The 23,095-nt window shown below is 41.7% G+C and overlaps 1 protein-coding gene across 3 annotated transcripts; it reads right to left on the bottom strand.

Moving 5' to 3' along the window:
• Positions 1–552: 552 nt before the first annotated feature.
• On the bottom strand, positions 553–22,958 carry waca (WW domain containing adaptor with coiled-coil a). 3 transcript variants are annotated; one of them, XM_029458029.1, is made up of 13 exons: positions 22,915–22,958; positions 22,466–22,496; positions 21,419–21,611; positions 15,312–15,403; positions 14,469–14,584; positions 14,236–14,351; positions 8,319–8,561; positions 6,091–6,213; positions 5,838–5,989; positions 5,404–5,528; positions 2,700–2,892; positions 2,448–2,575; positions 553–2,355 (listed from the first exon to the last, which is right to left on the bottom strand). In XM_029458029.1, the coding sequence occupies exons 3-13, from the start codon at positions 21,555–21,557 to the stop codon at positions 2,286–2,288; spliced, it is 1,497 nt and encodes a 498-aa protein (XP_029313889.1). In that variant the 5' UTR covers positions 21,558–21,611; positions 22,466–22,496; positions 22,915–22,958; the 3' UTR covers positions 553–2,285. The 3 variants fall into 3 exon arrangements, with proteins under 3 accessions (XP_029313889.1, XP_029313887.1, XP_029313888.1); XM_029458027.1 differs by lacking the exon at positions 22,915–22,958 and adding an exon at positions 22,689–22,908; XM_029458028.1 differs by lacking the exon at positions 22,915–22,958 and adding an exon at positions 22,689–22,908 and having other exon boundaries at positions 5,838–5,986.
• Between the last annotated feature and the right edge of the window lie 137 nt (positions 22,959–23,095).

Here is a 23,095-nt window from a genome sequence, read left to right as displayed (position 1 = left end):
AAAAAAGTCTCTTTGCAAGTCGTGATGAGCCACAATTCTTTACGATTTGCGAACATAAACATGGGTAAGAGTTCCCAGTCTGTAGGGCACCAGTAGGGGGCAGTAGAGTTCACAGTTTTAACTGTTGATAGAAGTGGAAGGCATTGATTTGACCAAAATAAGTTTTGTTTTTTTCCCTGTATTATTTTTCAATTGAATATTGTAAATGGACTGTATTTAAGTAGCACTTTCCCAATCTACAAAACATTTTAGCATTCACACACATTCAGTCAGACTGCCAAGGTGCCACATGCTCATCAGTAGTGATAAACATTCACACACACACCATCGGGAACAATTTTGGGGTTCTGTATCTTGCCAAAGGACACTGACATGTTGACCACATGGTCGGGAATTGAACCGGTGAGCCTGTGAACAGTGGACAACCAACTCTACCCTAATTAATGTAATTAATCAGTAATGCAATGTGTTGTCCTTTGCTTATAACCATCCACAACACATCTTTATGAAGTCACACAACATTGAAACTAAAGGGACCATCAAAAACCCAAGAACAACATGGCCCCAGAGAGGCATATTTTATTTCATTTGTCAATATATTTCAGGAAACAATATACAAAGCAATGATGTGGTCACCTTCACTGAAGTGTGTTGCAGTTCAGTTAGACTCAAGATAGATAGTATGGTGGAAAAAAAAAAAAGAGGCTTTTTGCAGCTTAGGACCCTGCTTCAACAGTGGGGGGAACAAACAAGTAAGAGCTGGATGGGACGTGCTAGAAAAAACAAAACAAAAATACAACCCTGTGCATGACATGCTTGTTGAAGATCTTTTCTTGTTGGTCAGACAGGATGAAATAAAGTGTGGGCGTTGCAGGTAAATGAGGCTGCGAGACTTAAGACTTTCAACAAGGCACTAGCGTAAGAACCAAACCTAAAACTCCAATAAAATAACCAGTGCTTGCTTTAGTTGAACATCTTTATTACAATACATACATTTCACATTTGACCGTGTGCCCTCTCGTTGCCCTGCTCTGACACGAGAGGTGATCCGCATACATCCGCCTCTAACCCGCTGGAGTACCACTCCTAATATGGGTGCAAATAAAAGTGTGGATATCATTCGGATTTAACTGCTTATCACTACAACTCTTTATAAATAAAACCTTTTTCTTAATTCTGCGTCCTCTTCTTAAAACTCCACTGCATGTTAGCGACTGTACAAAAAAGGAATGAACCAGTGGTACCCATCTCATCTTGAAAAGTACAATGTTGGAGAGGGGGAAGAAAAAAGAAAAGAAGAACCGAAACTTTGGGAATAAAATAAAAAAAACTACTTGGAGGGTGTGAAGTGTTGATGTCTCAGGAGGAAGAGGGTGTGGCAGGGCAGGGCTGAGGCCAGGGGAGGGTAGTGGGAATGGTCCAAAGCAGCACGCCATCACATCTCATCATTTTTTTTTTCTGTTTTTTGTTTTTAAATCACTTACTCCATCACACCACCAGGCACTGTTTTTTTTTTTGTTGTTGTTTTTTTTCTTCTTCAGATCGGGACATGCAGGGCAACCAGAAGCTGCAAGTAGATCACCGAACCGTAGTGAGCAAAGACCTGCGCAGAGGGGACGTTCACTACGCCTGAGTACAGGTTACATTTCACCCAGAGGAGGGCGCAGGAAGAGAATCTAGAGAGTAATCAGTTAACCGATATTTGAGGAAAGAAACTACATTGACACCAGTGAGTTATGCTTTAGGCTTCTGTGTATATAAATGGCTTCGAAACATCCTCTTCCGTTTTACGTGCAGGTCACACATGCTCAATGGTTTAATGATCTATGAATTGACAAAATGAAGCTTTTAGTCTGCGTTAACATGGAGGAAAGGCTAGCTAATGAATGTAGCCGGCCCTCGGCGTTGATTAGTTTGGATGTCAAAAGCTTTGATAGGCATGGCTTTCCATGGCTTCAATCTACAAAACATATTTACAACATAGATAATAACATCTACAAGAAATCTACATCCCCCCCTCCCCCCACCGTGGGTTTTTTACAAAACAGAGTCTTGTAAAGCACCCTGCCGTCCCCCTCCGACAGCTCATCAGGTTTCCCTCTTGGTCCTCCCCAGCCCAGCGGTCCAAAGCCAACCCCGACTGCAGCTCCTGTGTGTTTAAAGACTGGGCTCAAGAGGAACCGATCAGCTGCTCTCCCTCCAGCTTCCAACTATGTGCAATGGGTCTTTCCCCCCCACCCCCTGCCCTCCCCAAACCCCCGCTTCAACTCGCAACCAGAAAGTTCTCAGACCATGAAAGAATTTTGATTCTTCAACTTTTCAAGTTCTTTGATTTGCTGTCTCAGAAACAGTATCCTGTGGGGAAGACAAAAGAGGACAATAATTGTAAGACTTGCGTTACGTGGCAACAGGTGCATGCTTCGAGACAGAAACATTCCGAGGCTCACCTCTGCTCACGCAGTGTGGCTTGTATTTCACAGACTCTGACCAAGGACCGGAGGTTTTTGAGCTCGGTGCAGTTCTCGGACATACAGATGCTCCCCATGGTGTGAGCCTCTTCACGTAGTCTTGATGCCTTGATAATGTGTTTGACACGCACGCAATTTGTAAAAAAGAAAGAAAGAAAAGGGGGGTGTTGTTATGAATAAACAGAATCAGCAAAAACAGAACAAAATGGTGAAATGCCAAGAGGCACAAACCTGTTTCTCTGCGTGTTCAGCAGGCCAACCCTGCACGTGTTTGATAAGATTCTCATTGAAGTGGGCAGCCAGGGTGGGGGTGAAGGTGCAGGAGGGCCGGGCTGCTGAGGCGGAGGGGGGAGCGGAGGCAGAGTTGGAGGCGTTGCTGCTGGAGGACACGTGGTTGGCACCCGGGGAGGGACTCCTCTGGCTGCTGCAATAGACACAGGTTGAAGAAACACGTAAGTGTTGAGACAATGATGTCCATGAAGTAACCGGCTGTATTCTCTCTGTATACGACTTATCCACTCGTGTTCAGCAGCGATATAAAAACCCTTCCTCCTTTCTTACAACGCTGTGATTACTTAAGTTTCAATACAGCGGATTACAAAATATAAGTCTCAAGTCAATAGACAACTGCACACAAATAACCATTAGATAAAAGACTCAACAGAGCAGCTCAGTGTCATACGTTATGTGAAAAATGACTAAAGCTTGAGGTGAGAGAGTCTGAAAGGAATTTGATGGTAGTAAACAAGGAGGGATGTGGGGGGGAAAGTGTGTAGGTTTTTTTCCCCCCTTATGAAGGTAAAAACCGGGGAGGATGATGCTGCTGTAATGCAGCAATACAATATTCATGTACAGTACAATATTATACCCGATGACAGCGAATCATCTATTTATTCATTCCGTTAGAATGGTGGATCAGAACTGGTTTGTTCACTAATGTGCGATGATGAGCGTCAATAAAACAATGTTCACACTAAGCGAGTGCCATACAGCGAGGTGTTTTAGTGAATACGTACAAGACGACACTTCAGTACAAGGCCCGCGTTATCGATGTTCATTCTCTACAGCGCACTGTGTTTCTGTCGTTGTTTTGAACCCACATGATGCAATTCATCAACCCTTCCTGATGGATCAGGTGCGCTACAACAGACAGAACTGGGAAATGAGGCTGGAGGTCTTGGGAACCCAGGGTCTAGGCCAAAGGTGGGGAACCTCCGGACTCCTGGCCGTATACGTCCCGCGAGACCATTTGATCCGGCCCTCGAGGTAATTCGTAAAACGCACGCAAAACAAATCCACTAGCAAAAAAACACAAGACGGCAATATTTTAAACGGCTGACTGACTGTTTTTCCTGGCCACGGTCAGGGTCCCTGAACACAACACGAGCGGAACGTGTCATCACGTGGTCACGTCATGTAAAAAAAAAAAACTTACATTTTAAACGAGACTGTCGTTGACATCAGTGAACGCAGCGTGGCGAGTGTAAAACAGAAAGGTGGATGCGGAATGCCGCACATTCCAGGAGAAATGGACGAATGAATTTCTTTGTGGAAGTAAAAGGCCAGTGAGTCTAGTTTGTGCGGACGTACTTGCGGTGATGAAAAATTATCTCGAGCGTCATTACTGCATGAAACATGCCGAACTGCACGAGCTGAAAGAATGAGTGCGTTTGGATAAAGTTAACGCTCCTCGGCGGAGTTTGGCCCAACAAGCAGCTCTCCGCAGAGCGTAACATACAAACATAGACAGATAGACCACCGCACCAAGAACAGACTATTCCACCACTGCTGTGCAATTATCACTGCCATGTGCAATATTCACTTTATTTTCTATCAACCACTTGGTACTTATATTATTTTTGATTCTATTTAATTATTGTTTACTGCCTTTTTACTTCATATGTTCTTTTGCTGTGACAAGATACATTTCCCCGTTTTGGGACTAATAAAGGATTGCCGATTTCTAATAAAACAGAAAGATACATGGATAAAAAAGTTGCTTTTTTGCACAGCATAAAAGAAAGGTGAAATGAATGGGCTGCGTCTTAAAAAAGTTTTGCAGAGGTTATGAGTTCAATAATTAGTACGGCCCTCGAAGGATGTTTTAAAGAAAAAATGGCACTTGATATGAAAAAGGTTCCCCACCCCTGGTCTAGGCTACTATATTATTTATATTATTATTATTATTATCAAGCTCCTTTTTGTAAAATAATAAGTGAGCTGTTATGTTTTTATTTGTGAGTAAATACTATTAATGAAACATTTAAAAGTTTTCTGAATCTGTTCTTTTGATTTACAGAATATAATTTCAGGGCAAACATTGCACTTTGGAGATTTAATATTTGTATAAACGGCTGCGTGCGTATTCATCTACCAACGGTATTGCAGAGAAACAAACAGTTAGCTTCCTCCCTTTTGTAAATTGTAACACAAAAAGAATAAATGACTGATGAGATATTTCTGAATGAAGCAGCAACTCAATGTTCCATCAATGAACAGCAGGTGGTGCCACAACATCACATTAGAATCCAGCGTCAGGAATGAATTTATTGTGCGGTGGTAAAGAAAATTCCACCATTCATGAGCTGATGTGAATCTTCAAAAATGTTGGCAGAGAAAGTATTTCCACTGTATTTGGATACATGAGAAGATGATTTGACAAAAAAAAGCACACCACTGCACATATATGCATATGGCCTTCATAAGCCATGTGGTAAACATTTCCTTTTTTCTTTTTAAATGATGGGAAAGATCTTACATGTATTGGTCTAAGAATAATTCAGGAGTCAGGGAGCAACTGTTATTATGAACTCATTAACGGTGTACACTCGACAAGAAACATATTCCATGATGGTTTGCCACATCAGGACCCACAAATAATGAAGCTACTTATTATTTTTCTTACTGCACTTGGGAGAGGTGTGGTTGTACCTACCCTTGGCGATGGAGGTTGCGCGGGGAGGCCGTGGTGGCATCGTGACTGTGCTGCTTATCGCTGGAGAGGGACTGTTGGGACGTGGGATGGGGATGAGACGCCTGCTTCCCTGCTGTCGAGCTCACCTGACAAAACACAGAGAGTCAGAAACGCTACATCGAGCCAAATCCTCTCTGTGGGATCAAGATACAAGCTTATAGATAGTAAGCTTAGTAAGTAGATCTTCACGAGCCATCCATGAGAGCCCCTTTCCTTCCTCAACAACATGCATCATCTAAACAACATGACAGATCAGGTATACTTGCCCGTTAGTATGCACATTTAAGTGTCTGGTTTGAGATCCCAGGGAAAAATGTCCCAAAATGTATCCAGCTGGCTAATTTTCCCACCCAATAGGATAGTGCATCGGAACACACTGAATGTTAGAGTCTTACTTTTGTCTGTGAGGTGACAGGCTGCGTGCTGTGGTGGGGTTTAAGGGGACCAGCGTTGCTCTGTGGTGTGCTGATCCTTGGAGAAACATAAGACCGGGGCGATGACGCTTCTGATGTTAGCGACATGGGTGACTGGTTCGATTGCTGAGCTGCTAGGCGTACACAAAAACAAAAAACAAAGAATCTAAAAGGGATCAGAAGTCAACACGCACACACACAGGAATAAACATGCTTCTGCACGGGCTTAATTTACCTTGGCTGGAGAGTTGAGCAGCTTGAGAGAGGATAGTAGTGATATTGAAAGCTGATGGTCCAGCAGTGAGGATCTTATGGAGGATCGACTGTAATGAAGCTTGTGTGACCGCAGCTGTGAGAACTAGATAGGCAAAGAGAAACACCGATATATTGGGTCCTGCTACACAGTGAGTTCAACAGTCAAATTCAGTAACGAGTCATAATTATTATGTCCAGAGACAATGTCTTTTAGCTTGAACTTCCTCGGGTTAAACTAATTGAACATGCATGTTTTACGAGGAACACTGTACTCCAGAGATTTAGACGGTATGGGCTGAGGGAAGGGTTATAGATAGGGATGTCCTGATCGATAAGTTATCGGCCAATATTCAGTAAAAATTACACAAAAGGTCAATTATGTTGTCATGTGTTCAAATGTAATCTTGTAAAATGCAGTTTTTGCCAAGAAACTTGAACAAAAACAAAAAATCATTATTAGCCGATATGGATCTTTGACGATCGACAATCGGCAGCAAATAATGATCGGGGCATCTCTCTTTAGAAATATCTTTCATGTTTATGATTATAATGCAACACATTTTTTCCCCATCATGGACATTTCATCATTAAGGTTTTGTTCTATTCTCACGCTTCTTTCGGTACCGACTTCTGCACAGACTACAATATTTATACACGTTGTCTTTGCAAGACAAAAGAAAGAACATTCGGAGAACATGAATTTCTTTTGTTGATTTGACATTAGTCACTATTTCTGATTTATTTCAGACCCCACATAAAACCAACGTCTGAGAACCGTTATGATGACGTCATCCTTTTGCTAACCATTATGTGCATACAAATACTGTCAAGAGCAAAACTCAGACAGTCCAGCTGCATGATGTGCCCCCTACAATGTCAGCCAAGTCTTCCACTCAGTGTTGGCACAACACCGACGGTTAGGCTAGTCAGTCATTCACAGCATACTCCAACAGAAGTGCTTGTGGGATGAAAAACAGTATGTGAAATTCCACGCCTTCCCTACACATGCATTACGGAGACAGAGTTTATACATTTCTTATGCCGGCAAACTCAAGTAGGATGAAATTCCACGCACCCCAGCAGCTGCCTTCTAGGGGAGACTATCTGAAAGTGTACATTGTTATCTCCATATGCACAATTATTATGCGTCGCACAACTCAGGGGGCTTTTCCAGTAGGACTGTTTGGAACAGCGATGCACACATTTACTTTACAACATGGATGGACCAGGGCTTTAGAGAAAAAGTCAGTCACAATTAAAGATACAGCAGTATTTCCCCAACCATTGTCTATTCGTTTCCTATAGTTTTATATTTAATTTATGTTACATGCACTTAGTGTTATAAAAGTACAAGTACCCCAGCAGTGTACTTCAGTAAAGAACAAGAGTAAATGCATCTGCTTACTTTCAGCTCTGACAGAAATTTGGTCAAATGTAAACACTGCTGAGCAGGTTTCAGAGGAGCGGCTTGTCACGCAAATGAAAATAGTCACGATCCCAGAAATGTAATCATACAATCGATATCAACACCAGTGAAATAATTTACAACTCACTTTTCACATTGACAGGTGCTCTTTTATTAAATAAACTAAACGCTTATGCTATTGATCTAATATATGTACACGTTTCAGTTTGTACTGTCTACTTTGCGCATTCACATTCTCTCCTTCGCTCAGTTTTGCGAAGGGCGGGGCTTCGCAGCTGGCGCACACACCTACAGAGCGAGAGGGGAGAACTAAATAGAAACCGCGCCGCGCACGCAATCTCCCCACGCCACGCACGGAATACCCCCCCCGTCGCACGGTGAGCGCCCCTCCAAAGCAGTAAACCTTGGGGAAACACTGCACTGTGTGCATTCTGGTTCTTGTTAGGAAGTTAAACAGATCATAATTCCCTCTCTAATCCATCTATTTTATATTGCTGTGAAAACCTTTCCTTCAAACAGTAGGTAGGAACATTTCTCGCCAAGAAATGAATTTACAAGATTACATTTGAACACAAAAAAAGGCTGCAAATCACTCCCTTTCTTTTTCCTTGAAGGAAAGATCATCATGTAATGTCAAAGTCTCTGACACCGAGAAGCCAGACCAGACGCCAAGAGCAGTGCAGCGTAGCGTATAATTTAACAGCGTCGCTCTGTAACTAGTACTCATCAAAACACACCCACTGCAGCCAGCAGAGTGTACATGTCACGCATCTTTCCCTTACCTTCGTTGATTTTCGCCATGTCTACACTGGCATTGTTAAGCTGCAGGGCAGTCTGAAGTGCTGGGAGAAGCTGGCGAAGCAGGGAGGGGTCATGCAGTAGTGGAGGGGCGGGGGACTGCAGGACTGGGGACACAGGCACCGTGGAGGCAGACGATCCAGGGGTGCCCGATGAGGGGTTCAAGCTCCCTGAGGCAGAGGATGACGACGACTGGGACGCTGCAGGCTTCTCCACCTGGGCTGACTCTGCACAAAAGGAGGATGCCATTTTCATCAACAAAGGGCAGTCTCAATTTTCTCAGTGATAATGCAGTTCCTTTTTAACATTGTATATTCATTTATACCGGCCTAACTGGTGACTGACTAACAGAGTCACACACACACACACACACACACACACACACACCTTTTGGCTGTGCTCAGAAGCCCTGCATGAATAAAGACACAGCCAGTCCAGCAGCTGCATTTCCATTCTGAAGCCCCACTTACAGTAAGATGTTTGTGAAATTGTGTGCAATAAGATACCAGTATTTTTATGCATTCTTTACGGCATATCCAAAGACAATTACATTCTTTTGGCTAACTAAAGAAGAATTTTCAATAGGTTTATGGTCCCACATGAAATTCTGTTACAAAATCATACTCCAGGAGACGTGGACAGGTGCAAACTTGCATGCGCTTCTAACCTATACATACAACACATCGTGAGTCTGCGGGCCATGCAAGCTAGAAAACATGAAAGCTCCTTTGCTTGTTGCATTTTGCGCAACTACATGAAAGCCACAGTTTGAGACCACTTAACAAGAATAAGACAAAGGGAAGGGGAATACATACATACAGTACACCAAACAAGCGGGCAACAATTTTTCTCTGACGACACAGCATGTTGCCAACAAAGGGTCGTCTGGCAAAAGTTGACAGGTTCAGACTGCACTGCCAGACTAACCTGCGCATTTTATGCAACCTCATCTGGCCAGATGAGGTTGACCAACTCTTCACTCTCGCAAGGATCCTGGAGGGGGCCTGGGAGTACGCCCATCCGGTCTACATGTGTTTTGTGGATCTGGAGAAGGCGTATGACCGGGTCCCCCGGGTGATACTGTGGGAGGTGCTGCAGGAGTATGGGGTGAGGGGGTCACTTCTGAGGGCCATCCAATCCCTGTACGCTCAAAGCGAGAGTTGTGTCCGGATACTCGGCAGTAAGTCGGACTCGTTCCCAGTGACTGCTGGCCGGGGCTGCACTTTATCACCAATCCTGTTCGTGATTTTCAAGGACAGGATATCGAGGCGTAGTCGTGGAGGAGAGGGGTTGCAGTTTGGTGGCCTGAGGATCTCATCGCTGCTCTTTGCAGATGATGTGGTCCTTATGGCATCATCGGTCTGTGACCTTCAACAGTCACTGGATCGGTTCGCAGCCGAGTGTGCAGCGGTTGGGATGAGGATCAGCACCTCCAAATCTGAGGCCATGGCTCTCAGCAGGAAACCGGTGGATTGCCTACTCCGGGTAGGGAATGAGCCATTACCCCAACTGAAGGAGTTCAAGTACCTCGGGGTCTTGTTCGCGAGTGAGGGGACGATGGAGCGAGAGATTGGCCGGAGAATCGGAGCAGCGGGGGCGGTACTGCAGTCGCTTTACCGCACCGTTGTGACTAAAAGAGAGCTCAGCCAGAAGGCAAAGCTCTCAATATACCGGTCGATCTTCGTTCCTACCCTCACCTATGGTCATGAAGGCTGGGTCATGACCGAAAGAACGAGATCACGGGTACAAGCGGCCTAAATGGGTTTTCTCAGACGGGTGGCTGGCGTCTCCCTTAGAGATAGGGTGAGAAGCTCAGCCATCCGTGAGAGACTCGGAGTAGAGCCGCTACTCCTTTACGTTGAAAGGAGCCAGTTGAGGTGGTTCGGGCATCTAGTAAGGATGCCACCTGGGCGCCTCCCTAGGGAGGTGTTCCAGGCACGTCCAGCTGGGAGGAGACCCCGGGGAAGACCCAGGACTCGGTGGAGAGATTATATCTCCTCACTGGCCTGGGAACACCTCGGGATCCCCCAGTCGGAGCTGGAGGATGTGGCCCGGAGAAGGGAAGATTGGGGTTCCTTATTGGAGCTCCTGCCCCTGCGACCCGACCCCGGATAAGCGTTAGACGATGGATGGATGGGAACATGGGGCTTTAGTGTCGAAATTATCTGACTTCTTTTATTGAAGCAAGTGAATATGGTAAAAAGAATTGTGCAGGCAGATACCAAATGATATAATATCTAAATCATACAGCGCCTTGAAGCGCCTCAACACCGATTGTTCTCACATTTTGAGCTGTTGCAACATGAATTTAAAATGGATTATTATTGTTATTAATTGATTAATTAAAAAAGGAAACCTAGAAAAGAGAATATGTTTAAGAAGCACCTCAGGTAACAACTGGCAGTGTTTCTGCTGGAGCAATATAAAAAAAGTGGCAGGTTGTGTGTTGGTCTTGCTGTGTTTCTCTCCTCCCCCTCTTCTCTCACCTGTCAGCTAATTAGGTGGTGATTAACCAATTGGCTGGCCTATCAGGAGGAAGGGCCCTCAACAAAGGAGGATCAGGAAGAGCTGGCCTAGGCTGTGTCTCAATTCATGGGCTGCAGCCTGCATTTGTAGACAGATTACGTCACAGCGGCCGCGACAGGGGTGTCCCATTTCGGCGACTCCTTCAAATGCAAACAACAAATGCGGCCTTCTTTTGCGGCCTGCAGAATACATCTGATGTATCCTTCACGGCCTCAGGTATCCCAAGATTCATTGCGCTCCCAGAGAATTTTTTTTACAAAATGCCACCCCTCGACCCAGCAGTAGCGGCAAATGGATATACTTTTAAATGTAAGTATTGGGTTTCAACTCGCTCGAATAGCTAACGATACAAATGTTATAAAATCAAAATAACATTTTCGTTAAAATGACGGTTAAGTTACGGGATGTTCGTGCCGATGCTAGTTAAGCTAGCTGCTCAGCTGCTGCCGGCATCCGACCCAAGTTAGCCTTTTAAAGTAGAACTTTTAACACGTTAACTTTCAAACCTAAGTGTTGTAAATGTTGATTTATATTTTACATAGATTGTGGCGACTGTATAAATAATGTATACTTCATATTACCTGCTTGGTTTTCTGACCGAAGCAGTCCAGTGCAATCGTTCGGATTGATTATACATATTTTATTATTTATAATATGTGTACTTATTTTTGCAACTTAATCTCTTTTGTTTAGTGGTGTAATAAACTTGCTCTAACATGTTGTTTTGTTTTAGGGAGAAGGAGGCAGAAGAGAGGAGAGGATGAGAGCAGGGAGAGGATGGAGAGCAGGGAGAGGATGGCGAGCAGGGAGAGGATGGAGAGCAGGGAGAGGATGGACAGACTCTGCTGGAGAAACTTGTTGACAAATGAAATTTAAATTAATTGAAATACATAAAATATATATATATAATTTACATGAACTATTAATGAAAAGTAATAAACTTGATTTCAAGGTTCAAGAAGGATTGTACATATGATTTATTAATTTAGAAAGGGGATTATTTAATTTATAAAACTACCTATCAATGAATGGAAATGAATGATCGAACAAAGAAAATGATTGAATGATTATTATAAACAAAAGTATTATAAAACAATATAACATTTAAGTATACAGATAAAGTTTGCTGCTGGACTTTGATGGGCTGCCACAATAAAGCCCCTGGTGTCTTCTGATGCATCATGTGGGGGGGGGGATTCTCCAGAGTGTGTACGAGATGCCCCTCCACTGTCTAAAATACATTATCGCCGGTGATCAAGCATATCTTCAATCATGATTGAAAATAAAAAGATAAAAGTATCATCTCTGGTTCTGTTCTCTGGGAAAATGTTAAAGTAAGCCGTCAACTGCGCTTGATAACTTCAGAGAGTTGCTAGGCGACGGGAGCGGCAAAATGTAGGGGCGTGAACAACTGGCGATGTACCAGGAAGTCTCCCGTAGACCAGACAGTCTCATTTCGTAGACCCCTCGGTTCAGCCTTCGCGGTATACGGAGGTCCTGGCTTGCAAAGACCGTGAAGGCTACGTCCTGCGCAGGCTGCAGCCCATGAATTGAGACGCAGCCCTAGTCTCTCTTCAGCCTGTGTCGTGGTCTACTGCTGATGTCCTTTACCAAGCAAATTCTATACAGTGCTGTTTGTTTTATTTAGGTAAGTTGAGGTACCCTGTACATTTTTATCCACGCATAGACTTCTTTGTTAGAACCACTAGTTTAGCAGGTTGTTGACACCTCTGTATGTGTTTTACACCACTTGTTATTAGATCAGTTAGTGAGGGCTTTTGTTTGTGTTTTGTTGGGACAGTAATAGCCAGGGCTTGTTTTTTTATGTTTATTTCTTTTGTTTGGCTCAACCATTTGGTCTCTTCCGCACCCCTACTTTTGAGAGTTCATTGGAACCAGTTTATTTGTGCAATAAACAATTATACACGTTCACTCCTACTCTGACTCGCTCAATCATTGGTTGTTGTATTATTGTCCCCCTCTTCCCCTAGCTACACCTTGGGGATGTAACAAAAAGCAAGGATGTTGAATTGTGTATTCATCTAACAATGAAATTAATTCCATGTAAACACAGCCACACAGTTACCCGCCACAGTGGAGCTTCACTCAATCTTTCTTTTATTTTTTTTAAACCACATCCAGACCTGAGGGCAGAAATTCTCTGGCTCCCTCTTCTAATACATGCGACACACAGTTCCTGCTATAGAATTACTGGTAATGTGCACAGTGACAGACCTTACAAAAGGCTGAGCAGCTGTGAGCAGGGCAAGCTGCCCTTCATGCGTCTACAAAACCGGTCTTCTTTGCATGCAAGTTTAAGGTTTGCCAAGCCTCGAAAAAAGCCTACCCTGCCGTGAGCCATTGCTGTGAAGTGAATTCAGCAAGTGTTGTGTGACAGTAGTTCTACTAATAAACATTAGCTTTCCAAGGCAAACGAACAGGAGCTCCGGCAATAGTCTGTGGCGGTGTCGTTTGTGACAGGACATTGCTTTGTAGTAGCCGTGTAATGCTCACTGGAGCTGGTGCAGGGCAGCTAAGGCAAGTTAAGACTTTCTTTTCTTTTAATTAAACTTTAAATGAAATTGTTTGTCAATTTTCATGCAAAGTTTATGCAGTCTCATTAGCATTGCTTCACTACCAGGCATCCCCTGCAATGCTGCGTAAAAACGGAATTTCACTTATGACTGTAGCAAAACAAAAACCTCTATCCATCAGAAACGGTTTGCCTTGCTAATTCATGATGCAGTTAGCATGGAAAAGGCAAAGAAACTAAGGAAAATTGCTACATTTTGGTGAAATCTTATGAACTGGATTATAATGCAACAGTCACAGCACAGTACAATACTTTAGTTAACTTGCTGTCAGTTTTTATTATATTTTCTCCTGCTCACACACTATGGTCCTGATTTTAGCCATAAATATCAGGCTTAAAGTTATCTCAATGAGAACAACAGGCAGCAATATTATCAGCAAAAAAATGTTTTAAGATAATTCACCATCACACAATCTGTTTATCTCTCGACTGTCAGCACTAACTGGCCGAGACTGTAATGGATTGGGTGCAACATGGTTCGAACCGTTTGATCACCGGATCAGTTTTAGTGCACAGCCACAATATGTCGCTGAAAGCCGCATCAGCATGCAAGGCTCAGCACGTTTGTAGTCTCGGTCTTTTGGTAAGCAGTTCGTTAGCATTCATCAGCTGTAGATCAGCTCAACAATAGTCATCAGCAACTCATAACAACAATGCTTAAGCTTGGCTTTCAGGCAGATTTGCACAAAGATGGAAAACATTCAATCAAAAAAAAATAAAATAAAATCAGCCGCTGCAGACTGGTGGGGATAATGTGTCGTAATAATGTATTTAACACTTACTCGCTCCAGTAAAGCCAGTGGCTGCCGATGCTTGCATAGCCTCCCTTCTGTAGTCCCTGTCTTTGGGGAAACTGTTGACAACCGCAGTCTTTGTTGCCTCTTTTTGCCTCTGCTCTCTGAGAAAACAGACACAAGTCATGCAAACAGAGATTATCCACGTATCAAACATGTAACATCAAACATGTAACTAGGTATGTACAAACAAGTGGTTTGTGTAAAGGGATGACAGCTACCTCTCCAACCACTCTTTGGGCTTCTCCCACTGTGACACCTCCGTCCTGCAGTTGTAATAGTATTTCTTTCCAGACGAGCTGATGTGCTCCGACCAGTCGTCACCAGGTTCGTAAGGCTGAGAAGAAAGAGCAAATATTTAGGAACGCGAGGCCAGCCAGCCACAAAACAATCGTGTGCAAGTGTGTCGAGGGCATGTGATGCAAGAGCTTGTAATGAAATCTGAAATGTACAAGAGATATCCACAGAAGCAGTTTTAAAGTGCAAGACATGGCTCATTTCGGAGATGAGGAACATTCTTAAGGTAAGCAAAGTGAAACCGTTAGCGATTTTAAAAAAAAACTATAAAAACAACATTGCATTATGTTACCATTTTACACTGTAACCCAGTGCTTCATCGTGTTGTAAATAATGTAAGGCAAACCCAGAGACATAACATTAGAGCTTATTCAGCAAATGCAAACTGGAAATAACTTCACATACAGTTTGTCACTGATCCCTCTGTGCCAGTATACAAATGAGCAACTCTATAGAACAAATATTGCAGATCGTAAAAACGGCTGTGACATGCATTTATACTGCATCAGGCTTTTCTCCTTGGTGGTGCCGTACTAAGCAGGATTATAAACACCCAGTTTGTTTCTGTTTAAGCATTAGAATCGTAATGTAACTTTGCCTTATTTGTGGTAGTGTAGAGTTTAAGAGTTTGCAAGTTTTCCACCTTTACATCGAGAGTACACAAGGAAACTACAACACTGCAGTAACTACAGAGCAACAATTCAGGCTGTTGTGCTGCGTTTAGTCCATCATCTGCGCTTGTGCTAAATGGTTGAGGCAACACTTACTGTGTCTGAGGTCTTGCTGGGGTTAGAATGCGAGTTGGAGCTATGAAGGGAACTGTGGTTGTGAGAATTTTCTTGTGGAGAATAACTGGTCCCTGCAACAAAACACAAGAAAAAAAAAAAGAAAAAAAAGGGAAAGACACCATCAGTAACACTAATAATAGTGTGCCAAGTTCAGCTGAAAAATGTGACAAAGATGCAAAGTCCCGAGGGGGGGGGGGGGGGGGGGGTCTGGGGGGGTGTCCCTGCAGAGCGTTTAAAAAAATAAAAATTATATGGAGCAGTTTGGTGCATTCTGGCAATGCTTTTTGTACAAGCACCAATTTATGCATGGAAAGACTAAAAGAAAACATGTTTTTATCTTTATCAACTTTAAAAGGCTACCAGAACATTTACAGTTTATATTCTTGTCACTTTCATACCAACATATTTATTGCCCACTGGCAATCTTTACCACTACACTAGCAGTGAAAGTGTCAAAGACAAAAATGTTTGCCCCTGGCAAACAAATATTTTCATGATAAAATAAGGAACATGTCAAACCGTTCTGTATTACACCGAACAAACACTTTCCCAAACAGGCTACAATAGGCTATATAAAACAAACGAAAAGAAATCTATTATGCTATATTATTTAAAACACCTGTTCATTAGGAGCAGCTTTTCAATAAGCGTCACCATGGCTCCATGCCAAAGTAAATACCAATAACGTCTGTACTTGTTTCATCTCTTGGGAAAAAGTCTTGGTTGCTTGCAAACTATGTCAGACGGAAACAATATCAATTTTGAGGCACGTCAGAGGGTGCAGTAAATGCCGACAGGAGCTACAGTGTAAATAAAAAAATTAAAACATGTCATCAACTAACGTCATCAACATCCACATGGTTTGGTCATAGCACTGACACTTTTATGCAGTGAAACCTCACAAGAGGCGGCGGAGGATTGTGAGGCAGTAGCATTACGCTAGCTTGCCCGTGTATTCTGGTTAATTTGATGTCCGATTGGAATATGATGGTTTGTAAATGTGGGTAGTAGAAACAGTCACACTGTGGGGATATCGACTCGTCATAATTTGACACAAGCCGTCTCCAAAGCTCTTAATCTGTGGAGTCTCACAAAGAGATCCGGGACTACCATTTTGGATTTTTGTACAAAAAGGATTTCCCAATGTTCTTATGGGTTTACTCGCAGAAATTACAGCAGTCAATTCCAGAACAGGTGTCTTGCCAAACCTTTTACCATATGCATGCATAATTGCCACAATAATCTAAATCCGGCAATCTATTTTGGAAGAGCAACAAAAGAGTAGTGGTGCAGCATCACTATTCCTTTTTTTTTTTTTTGGGACTCAAGATAAAGATATAGTTTCACAAATTCAAAAGTGTAACAGCATTACTTTAAATTGTTTAAAAATGTGTCCTGGTACTTTGGCGACCTTCCTGGAGATTCTGATGTAAACACACTGCCAACACCACTACAGGTAGCAGAACAAGTGAAGCAATCAGAGAGCAAGACTGAACCTGCTTATCCATCTTCTCAAATCTGACAAACTATTATTAGATGCTACACGTGTACTAAGTACTTCAGGATATTTTGACATGTGTAAAAAAAAATTAAATGAGAGAGGCAGCGGCAGACACTTGGAAAAAATAAACTTTTTTTCCACCAGATACACGATTCTCACACACATACTAACTCATCATCCACAACCATTGTACACAATACATTGCCCTATTGTGCATAATCGTCCACAATGCATTTAAGGCCTGCACGCCGCTTCACCTGAATTTAACAGATAAGAGAATCTCATCTCTTCTATTGTCCATTGCACGGTTATCAATCTACAGCAATGGCTAGACAATCTCAAACCATCTGTTTCAAGTTGGCTTTATAATGTTCTAGAACTTCTGCCACTGGGTTATAGGTTAGAGCGAGAGGACTATGCTGAAATAATATTAAAAAGGTTTTGCAACTTCGGGATTCAAGTGATCCCTGAAGTGTCGAGTACACATGATCATTAACATTTCATTGTCGTCATACTATGGAGGAGGATCCAAGTTGTCTTTTTTGTGTCTGTGAGTGTCACAATTAAGCCAAAAAGAATGGTACAAACGCAAATGCCAGACTCATTCTTTTTGAGGGCGACATTAAGTGTCTAAACTGAAGATAAATAGAAAGAAAGGAACGGCATAATCCAACATCTGTTACAGCCCGAAACGGTTTCCTAGACGCGTTTTTCCAAACTCAGAAAGTCACCGCTTGACAGTGTTGCACTCTGGGCACGTTACGATCATTTTTGACTGACCTTTGATCTCGTCACCTGCTGAATTAATAGATCAAATTCGGCACATTGTGTTCTATGCAATAAATATTTTACTCCATTGTCCTCACAGAGTATACTAGTGTGGTGCAGAAAAGGGTGTTGTTAACCCCCCTACATGCGAACTCCAGTCTCTCATGCCTGCATCATAAATCCTTTGTTTTTCTAGTGATATTCAGAATGTTTTTAAATTCAGTTTCCCATTTTATTTTGGACGAAGATTACTGGATAGATGGTGGTTCAAGACTATCAGCACAGTCAATTCAACTGTGGGGAATACAATAACAAGGGTTTTCCTGAGCCAATCTGTACATCAGGACTCCGGTCCATTTCTTCCAGAGGTTTTGCCAGAAGTAAAAACTCTGCATTATGCTCCAATTAAAAAAAACACTGCAACCACCGAGTTCTGCAAGTACAATAAAGTGTTCCACACGTGAACCACAGTGCACAAACTATCTAACAGCAGCCAGTAGTTTCAATGAACGATATCAGTTGTGATCAAAAAGCTCATTGGGACTAAGAAGTGCTTCTGTTTCAGCAGCATTTTGTATTTAAACTTCAGAAATGTGTTCAAAGGGAGACTGTTCAAATCACATCAACAGCTGATACAGTGAAATTGCTTTTTCCATAGACTATCCGACACAGGGTTCCCACCCCAAGTAAATTGGTTTGGGGAGCAGGGGGGGTAAACACTGTTCAAAATCCTAGAGATCCGGACATAAAAGTATTAAAAGGTTACATACATACAGTACATTAAATATCAAGCCATATGATGTGCATAGAAGCAGAACTGGAAGAGTCTTGTGAAATGGCTGTGATGTGATTCACTAGGTTATTTATTGAGAGAAGATTCGTCATTCTACTGGTTGTGTTTAACTACAAAAACACACAGTCCACAACACCGCATCGGCCTTGTAGAGAGCAATCAACCTGACCGCAGCCATCAAGTCTCTTTTAGCCATTCCAGAATCAACTTTAATTAGCTACAGCTGATATTAATCCACTGCCGGTGATGTTTGTTATTAACCGGAGAAAGTGACAGTCAGGGCCCGGCTATAAATAAGAAGCTTCATACAGGAGTGTTTTATACTTTTGTCTTTGCTAATACTAAAAAGAGCAATAGGGGTCAGCAAGAGATGCGTTAGCCTCCGAGTTTAAATAATCAAGGTATTTATCAACCAGGGAAAAAAAGCTGCAGTTAAATTTCAACTATTCTCATTCTGTCAACCAGGCGGGACTAGTTTTTTCGAAGCCCTCTGTGGCACAATGTCACCATATTAACAGCACCATAGCTGCTGAAGAATCATGAATACATGATTACATTAGCCGTCCTCATCAGTAAAAAAAACAACCACAAATGCTATTTTTGTAAATTACAAAAGAATACACATTGTTCAGCCTGCAAATAAAAATCATTCATACGAGGGAAGCCAAAAACCTATACAGAACTCTCACCTGTAGCTGGAATTACAACAGATCATTTAATGAGCTTGGTTTGGCTTTCATATCAGCTCTTCATTCATCCCTTTCCCACCCCAGAGAATTCAATATGCAGAGTGGATAACGGGAAACAGAGCTCTAAAAAAAGGGGCAGCGAACATTGGCAATGCATGATGTGAGTCACAAGACCCACACCTATTGTTTTCTATTGAAGCTCAACGCACTGGCAGTATCTTGATGCATGTCAACACATTGAAATACGCCACTGTACCACTTCCCAGCGTCAATACGTGTAAATCCTAAAGAAAAGCATTTATTTTCACATTCGATCAGCACATTCTGGCTACTTGTGCAAGTTCTGATTCCATCGCATTGAACGAACCTATAGGATCCAAACCATTTCAAACCCCTTATCAAAATTATGTTAAGATGTCAACATTTGAAAGTAACTTAAGTTATAAACAACAAATATTAGAAAAGAATCCCGTTAAGATCTCCACTATGATCACTAGTTAATTACTGTCTGTCTGCTGTTTGATGCTTGGAAAGTAGTGTACATAGTTTATTAGAGCTTGGTTGTCCCCAAAAAAAAAGCTACTTGCTGTCGCTGAAAAACAGGCTGATGACAGCAGTGTGACTCAAAAAAAAACAAAAAAAAAACTGTTCAGTCGTAGGTCAGAAAACCAAAACGATGAACTGGAAGACGCAGAAATGCACCATAGAGCTGAGGGGAACAGCAGAGTTGGTCACAACTGTCCCACTACAGATAGTCATTGGACCTATTGTACATACAAACGTTTTGATCTAATACCCATTCCTTTTAAAAGCTTTGAAAACTACAAGTTTAAAATGCTAGTCAGATAAATCTTTCTTTAGTTCAACTTCGTCAGAATCCCTGGACATCGTGTAATACATAATAAAAACACGGAATACAAAAAGCTGTCAATGATTTGTGTTGGTTAAAGTTCTGTAAAAATAGTAATCATATATTATGTCACAAAACCTAGTTTAATGATTTAAAAAATACTCAGTTTAAGGGGTAAATGGCAGTCGTCTACCCTTATTGGCTACACATAATAATAGCAGACTGCAGGAATGATGAAAAAACTCACTTTAGTATTGTTTTTTTAACAGTCAGTATCTGAAGCCTCAGACACCCGTCAATCTCAGGTATCTCAAAATAAAATGCAACACAGTGTTTTGTAACATCCCTCACAAATTCTCACAACAATTTCGTGTTGCTCTGGATTATATTATATTATATTATATTATATATATATATATATATATATATATATATATATATATATATATATATATATATATATATATATATATATATATATATACTCTTGATATACAAAGTAATCCACCAACTGGCAACATCTCTTCTGGGCAAAGAACTGCTGTTTATGCTCAGTGGCTTTTCAGTCTCTTGTCTGTTGTTGCACACACAGTCAACATTAGTCCTACAAATGTTTTATCACTTTGAAAAACTGGCTACACAAAACATTATGTTTGGAAATTTAACACAATACTCTCATGTTAAAACTAAGATTTACGCCCCTCGTAAAAATGCTTTTGTCATGCACTGAAATTATACTGCATGCATGGATCAAACTGCTTGACAGCCAAATAATCAAATACAGAGAAATAGAGGAAAGTTTAGTTTCTTTATGTTTTTTTGTCTTGGAACGGAAAGGAAAAAAAACAAACCCACTACAAAACTAAGTGTACAATGAGATTTAAAACAGTCACCCATATACGAGTTTCCACTATCCATCATTGAAAATACACAAACCTTGAAAAATGTACTTCTGACATACCGTCAGTGAAGTTAAATCGGCAACTGAGGAAATTCAGATATAAACCTTAAACAAGGCGAAAACACACTTATTCCCCCTCACAAGATATTTCCTTCAACAACTGCATGCTTGGTGTTACTTTTCATTTCACTGCATTAAGATTTAAAACAACAAAACATCTAGGTTTGTGGTTTCAGCTGTAGAAAGCACAAGCAACTGCAGACAGCTGAGATGTACTCAACTGGTTAAAATAAAGTGCTTCTTGATAATAAAAAAAATTGAAATTTGGTTTGTTACTAATAAAGTTAATCAGAGCATCCATGTTATGCTTGTTTGATACAAAACCACAACAGCTGGAATACTTGCTGTCACAACATAAATAAGCATAAAGCCGGCTGTACTGGTGTCCGAGAGTAAAACAAATGAATTACACAGCAGAGTTCCAGTGTTGAGGAGGTGTACATGACAGCATTATCTGTAGCCATTCAAGTGAGCAATTTGCGTTTAATCTAAACCCATTTTAGTCTCAATAACCACTGTCTCACCTCCATCCCTGTCTCTGGCCCGGTGTGTATGGACAGCCTTTGCTCTGCTGTGCCCTGTGCTGTCGATGTGTTTGTTTTCAGGGCTGTCAGACCTCCTGAGCATTTTGCAGGGAGGAGTGACATCTGAGGAGTCGCGCATCTTTTCATGTCGGTGGTCCCCTCCTGGATGGCTCTTGGACGAGTATTTGAGAGCCTGTAGAAACAAATCAAACACCTCACTACAATCTAGTACGTACAATGTTGTCATCCTTTTATCACCATCACAAGATACTTCAAACCAGTGTTATCTTCCTTGTTAAACATGGTGTTTGGCTGTTAAAAATACTAACGTTACAATGGCAAAGTACTTATGCGTCAAAGTATGAATATTTAAGGAATGTATTTGCGGAGCTAATCTGCATTCATACAGCTAATTATTTATGTTTTGAAAGCAGAAGATATATCACTGTCAATTATTTCAAGTGTTACATTACTAATTGTAGTCATTTCTCAATTGGTAAGAATGTACTTATGTATACAGTATACGTATATACGCAAGTATAATTTCTGATAATGAAGTAAACATAACGTTTTATCAGACAACACAGTATTCGCCTTCGTCATGGCTCATCATCTGTATTCTGAATGTAATAGTTCAAACGTTCATTAGCAGAGTACATTTCGAACGCTTTGATGTTTCGAGGGCTTAGCTAGCTATATCCTTAAAATGACAGATTGCGGTCAGGCCCTAATCGGACTGGCTAGCAAGCAAGCTAACAGTAACAGGCTATCATTAGCTTTGAGCTGCAACAAAACTCGCCTGTACCTTTTCCGAAACATCTGAATTCGACGAAAACATCCAGGCTATGTTGTCTTTACCCAACAATAGTCACGTTAGGAAGTATTTGCAGCGTTCTGATGGCCATTTAAAATAAAATCATTTACTTTTCACTTTATTTTCCGCACTGACTGGGGCCTGTTGTGCTTTCCAGAAGCCTGAACTAGAGTGTCCATTTTAATCTTATTTGCTGCTAGCAAGCTAGCAGGGTACAGTTAGCTAACAAGTACCTGGTAGGGCTGAGAATCTCTTCGGTCGCACCTGCAAATATAAAGAAAACAGTTGTGAATATAAAGCTTCAAATGTCAATGTTTAGAAATACTTGTAAGTGCGGCAACAGCTGAACGTGCAAGTTTCCAGACACTTATTTTGGTTTCAGTAAAAATGGCGGATTGTCAAAGCGTAGCTACGAGGTAAAGGAAAATCAGAATAAGTAACGTTAGAGATGTTTACCCATCGCCGAGTCTCGGTTGTTTCCTTGCATACATTACCATCAATGCCGTGTTAGTGTGTTTGGAGTGGTATGTGAAAGATTGATATCGGTACTAGATTTTTCTTGTTGATTCAGCAACGTAAAATCGTCAATAATTTCAACCTATCGTATGTGTATTTCAATGCTATCGGCAGCACTGGTCGAAAGAGCGCCCTCACTCAGTCCATCTCCCACTCAGACACTCACAGCCGAGTCTCTATCTGCCTGGAAAACGTAGCAGTGGAGCTGCGCGCAGGGTTGCCAGATATTAGACACACACCAGTAGGGTAAAGCTTTTATAAGTCAATGGTATCTAAGAAAAGTGTCATGTAATCATATTATGTAATGTTATCAACATTAGGTGCTGTTGTTGTTGGTTTATATATGG

The sequence above is a fragment of the Cottoperca gobio genome, chromosome 20, assembly GCF_900634415.1.
Source record: "Cottoperca gobio chromosome 20, fCotGob3.1, whole genome shotgun sequence".
NCBI classification, from domain to species: Eukaryota; Metazoa; Chordata; class Actinopteri; order Perciformes; family Bovichtidae; genus Cottoperca; species Cottoperca gobio.
Note: the sequence above shows the minus strand (reverse complement) of the source record. Positions and strands in the feature narration are given on the sequence as shown.

Coding starts and splice junctions, on each gene's coding strand:
- waca (XM_029458027.1), bottom strand. CDS start 22,729: ATGGTAATGTATGCAAGGAAACAACCGAGACTCGGCGATGG. Junction 22,497..22,688: donor CAACCGAGACTCGGCGATGG/GTAAACATCTCT, acceptor TTATATTTGCAG/GTGCGACCGAAGAGATTCTC. Junction 2,576..2,699: donor CTGAACACGCAGAGAAACAG/GTTTGTGCCTCT, acceptor CACATTATCAAG/GCATCAAGACTACGTGAAGA.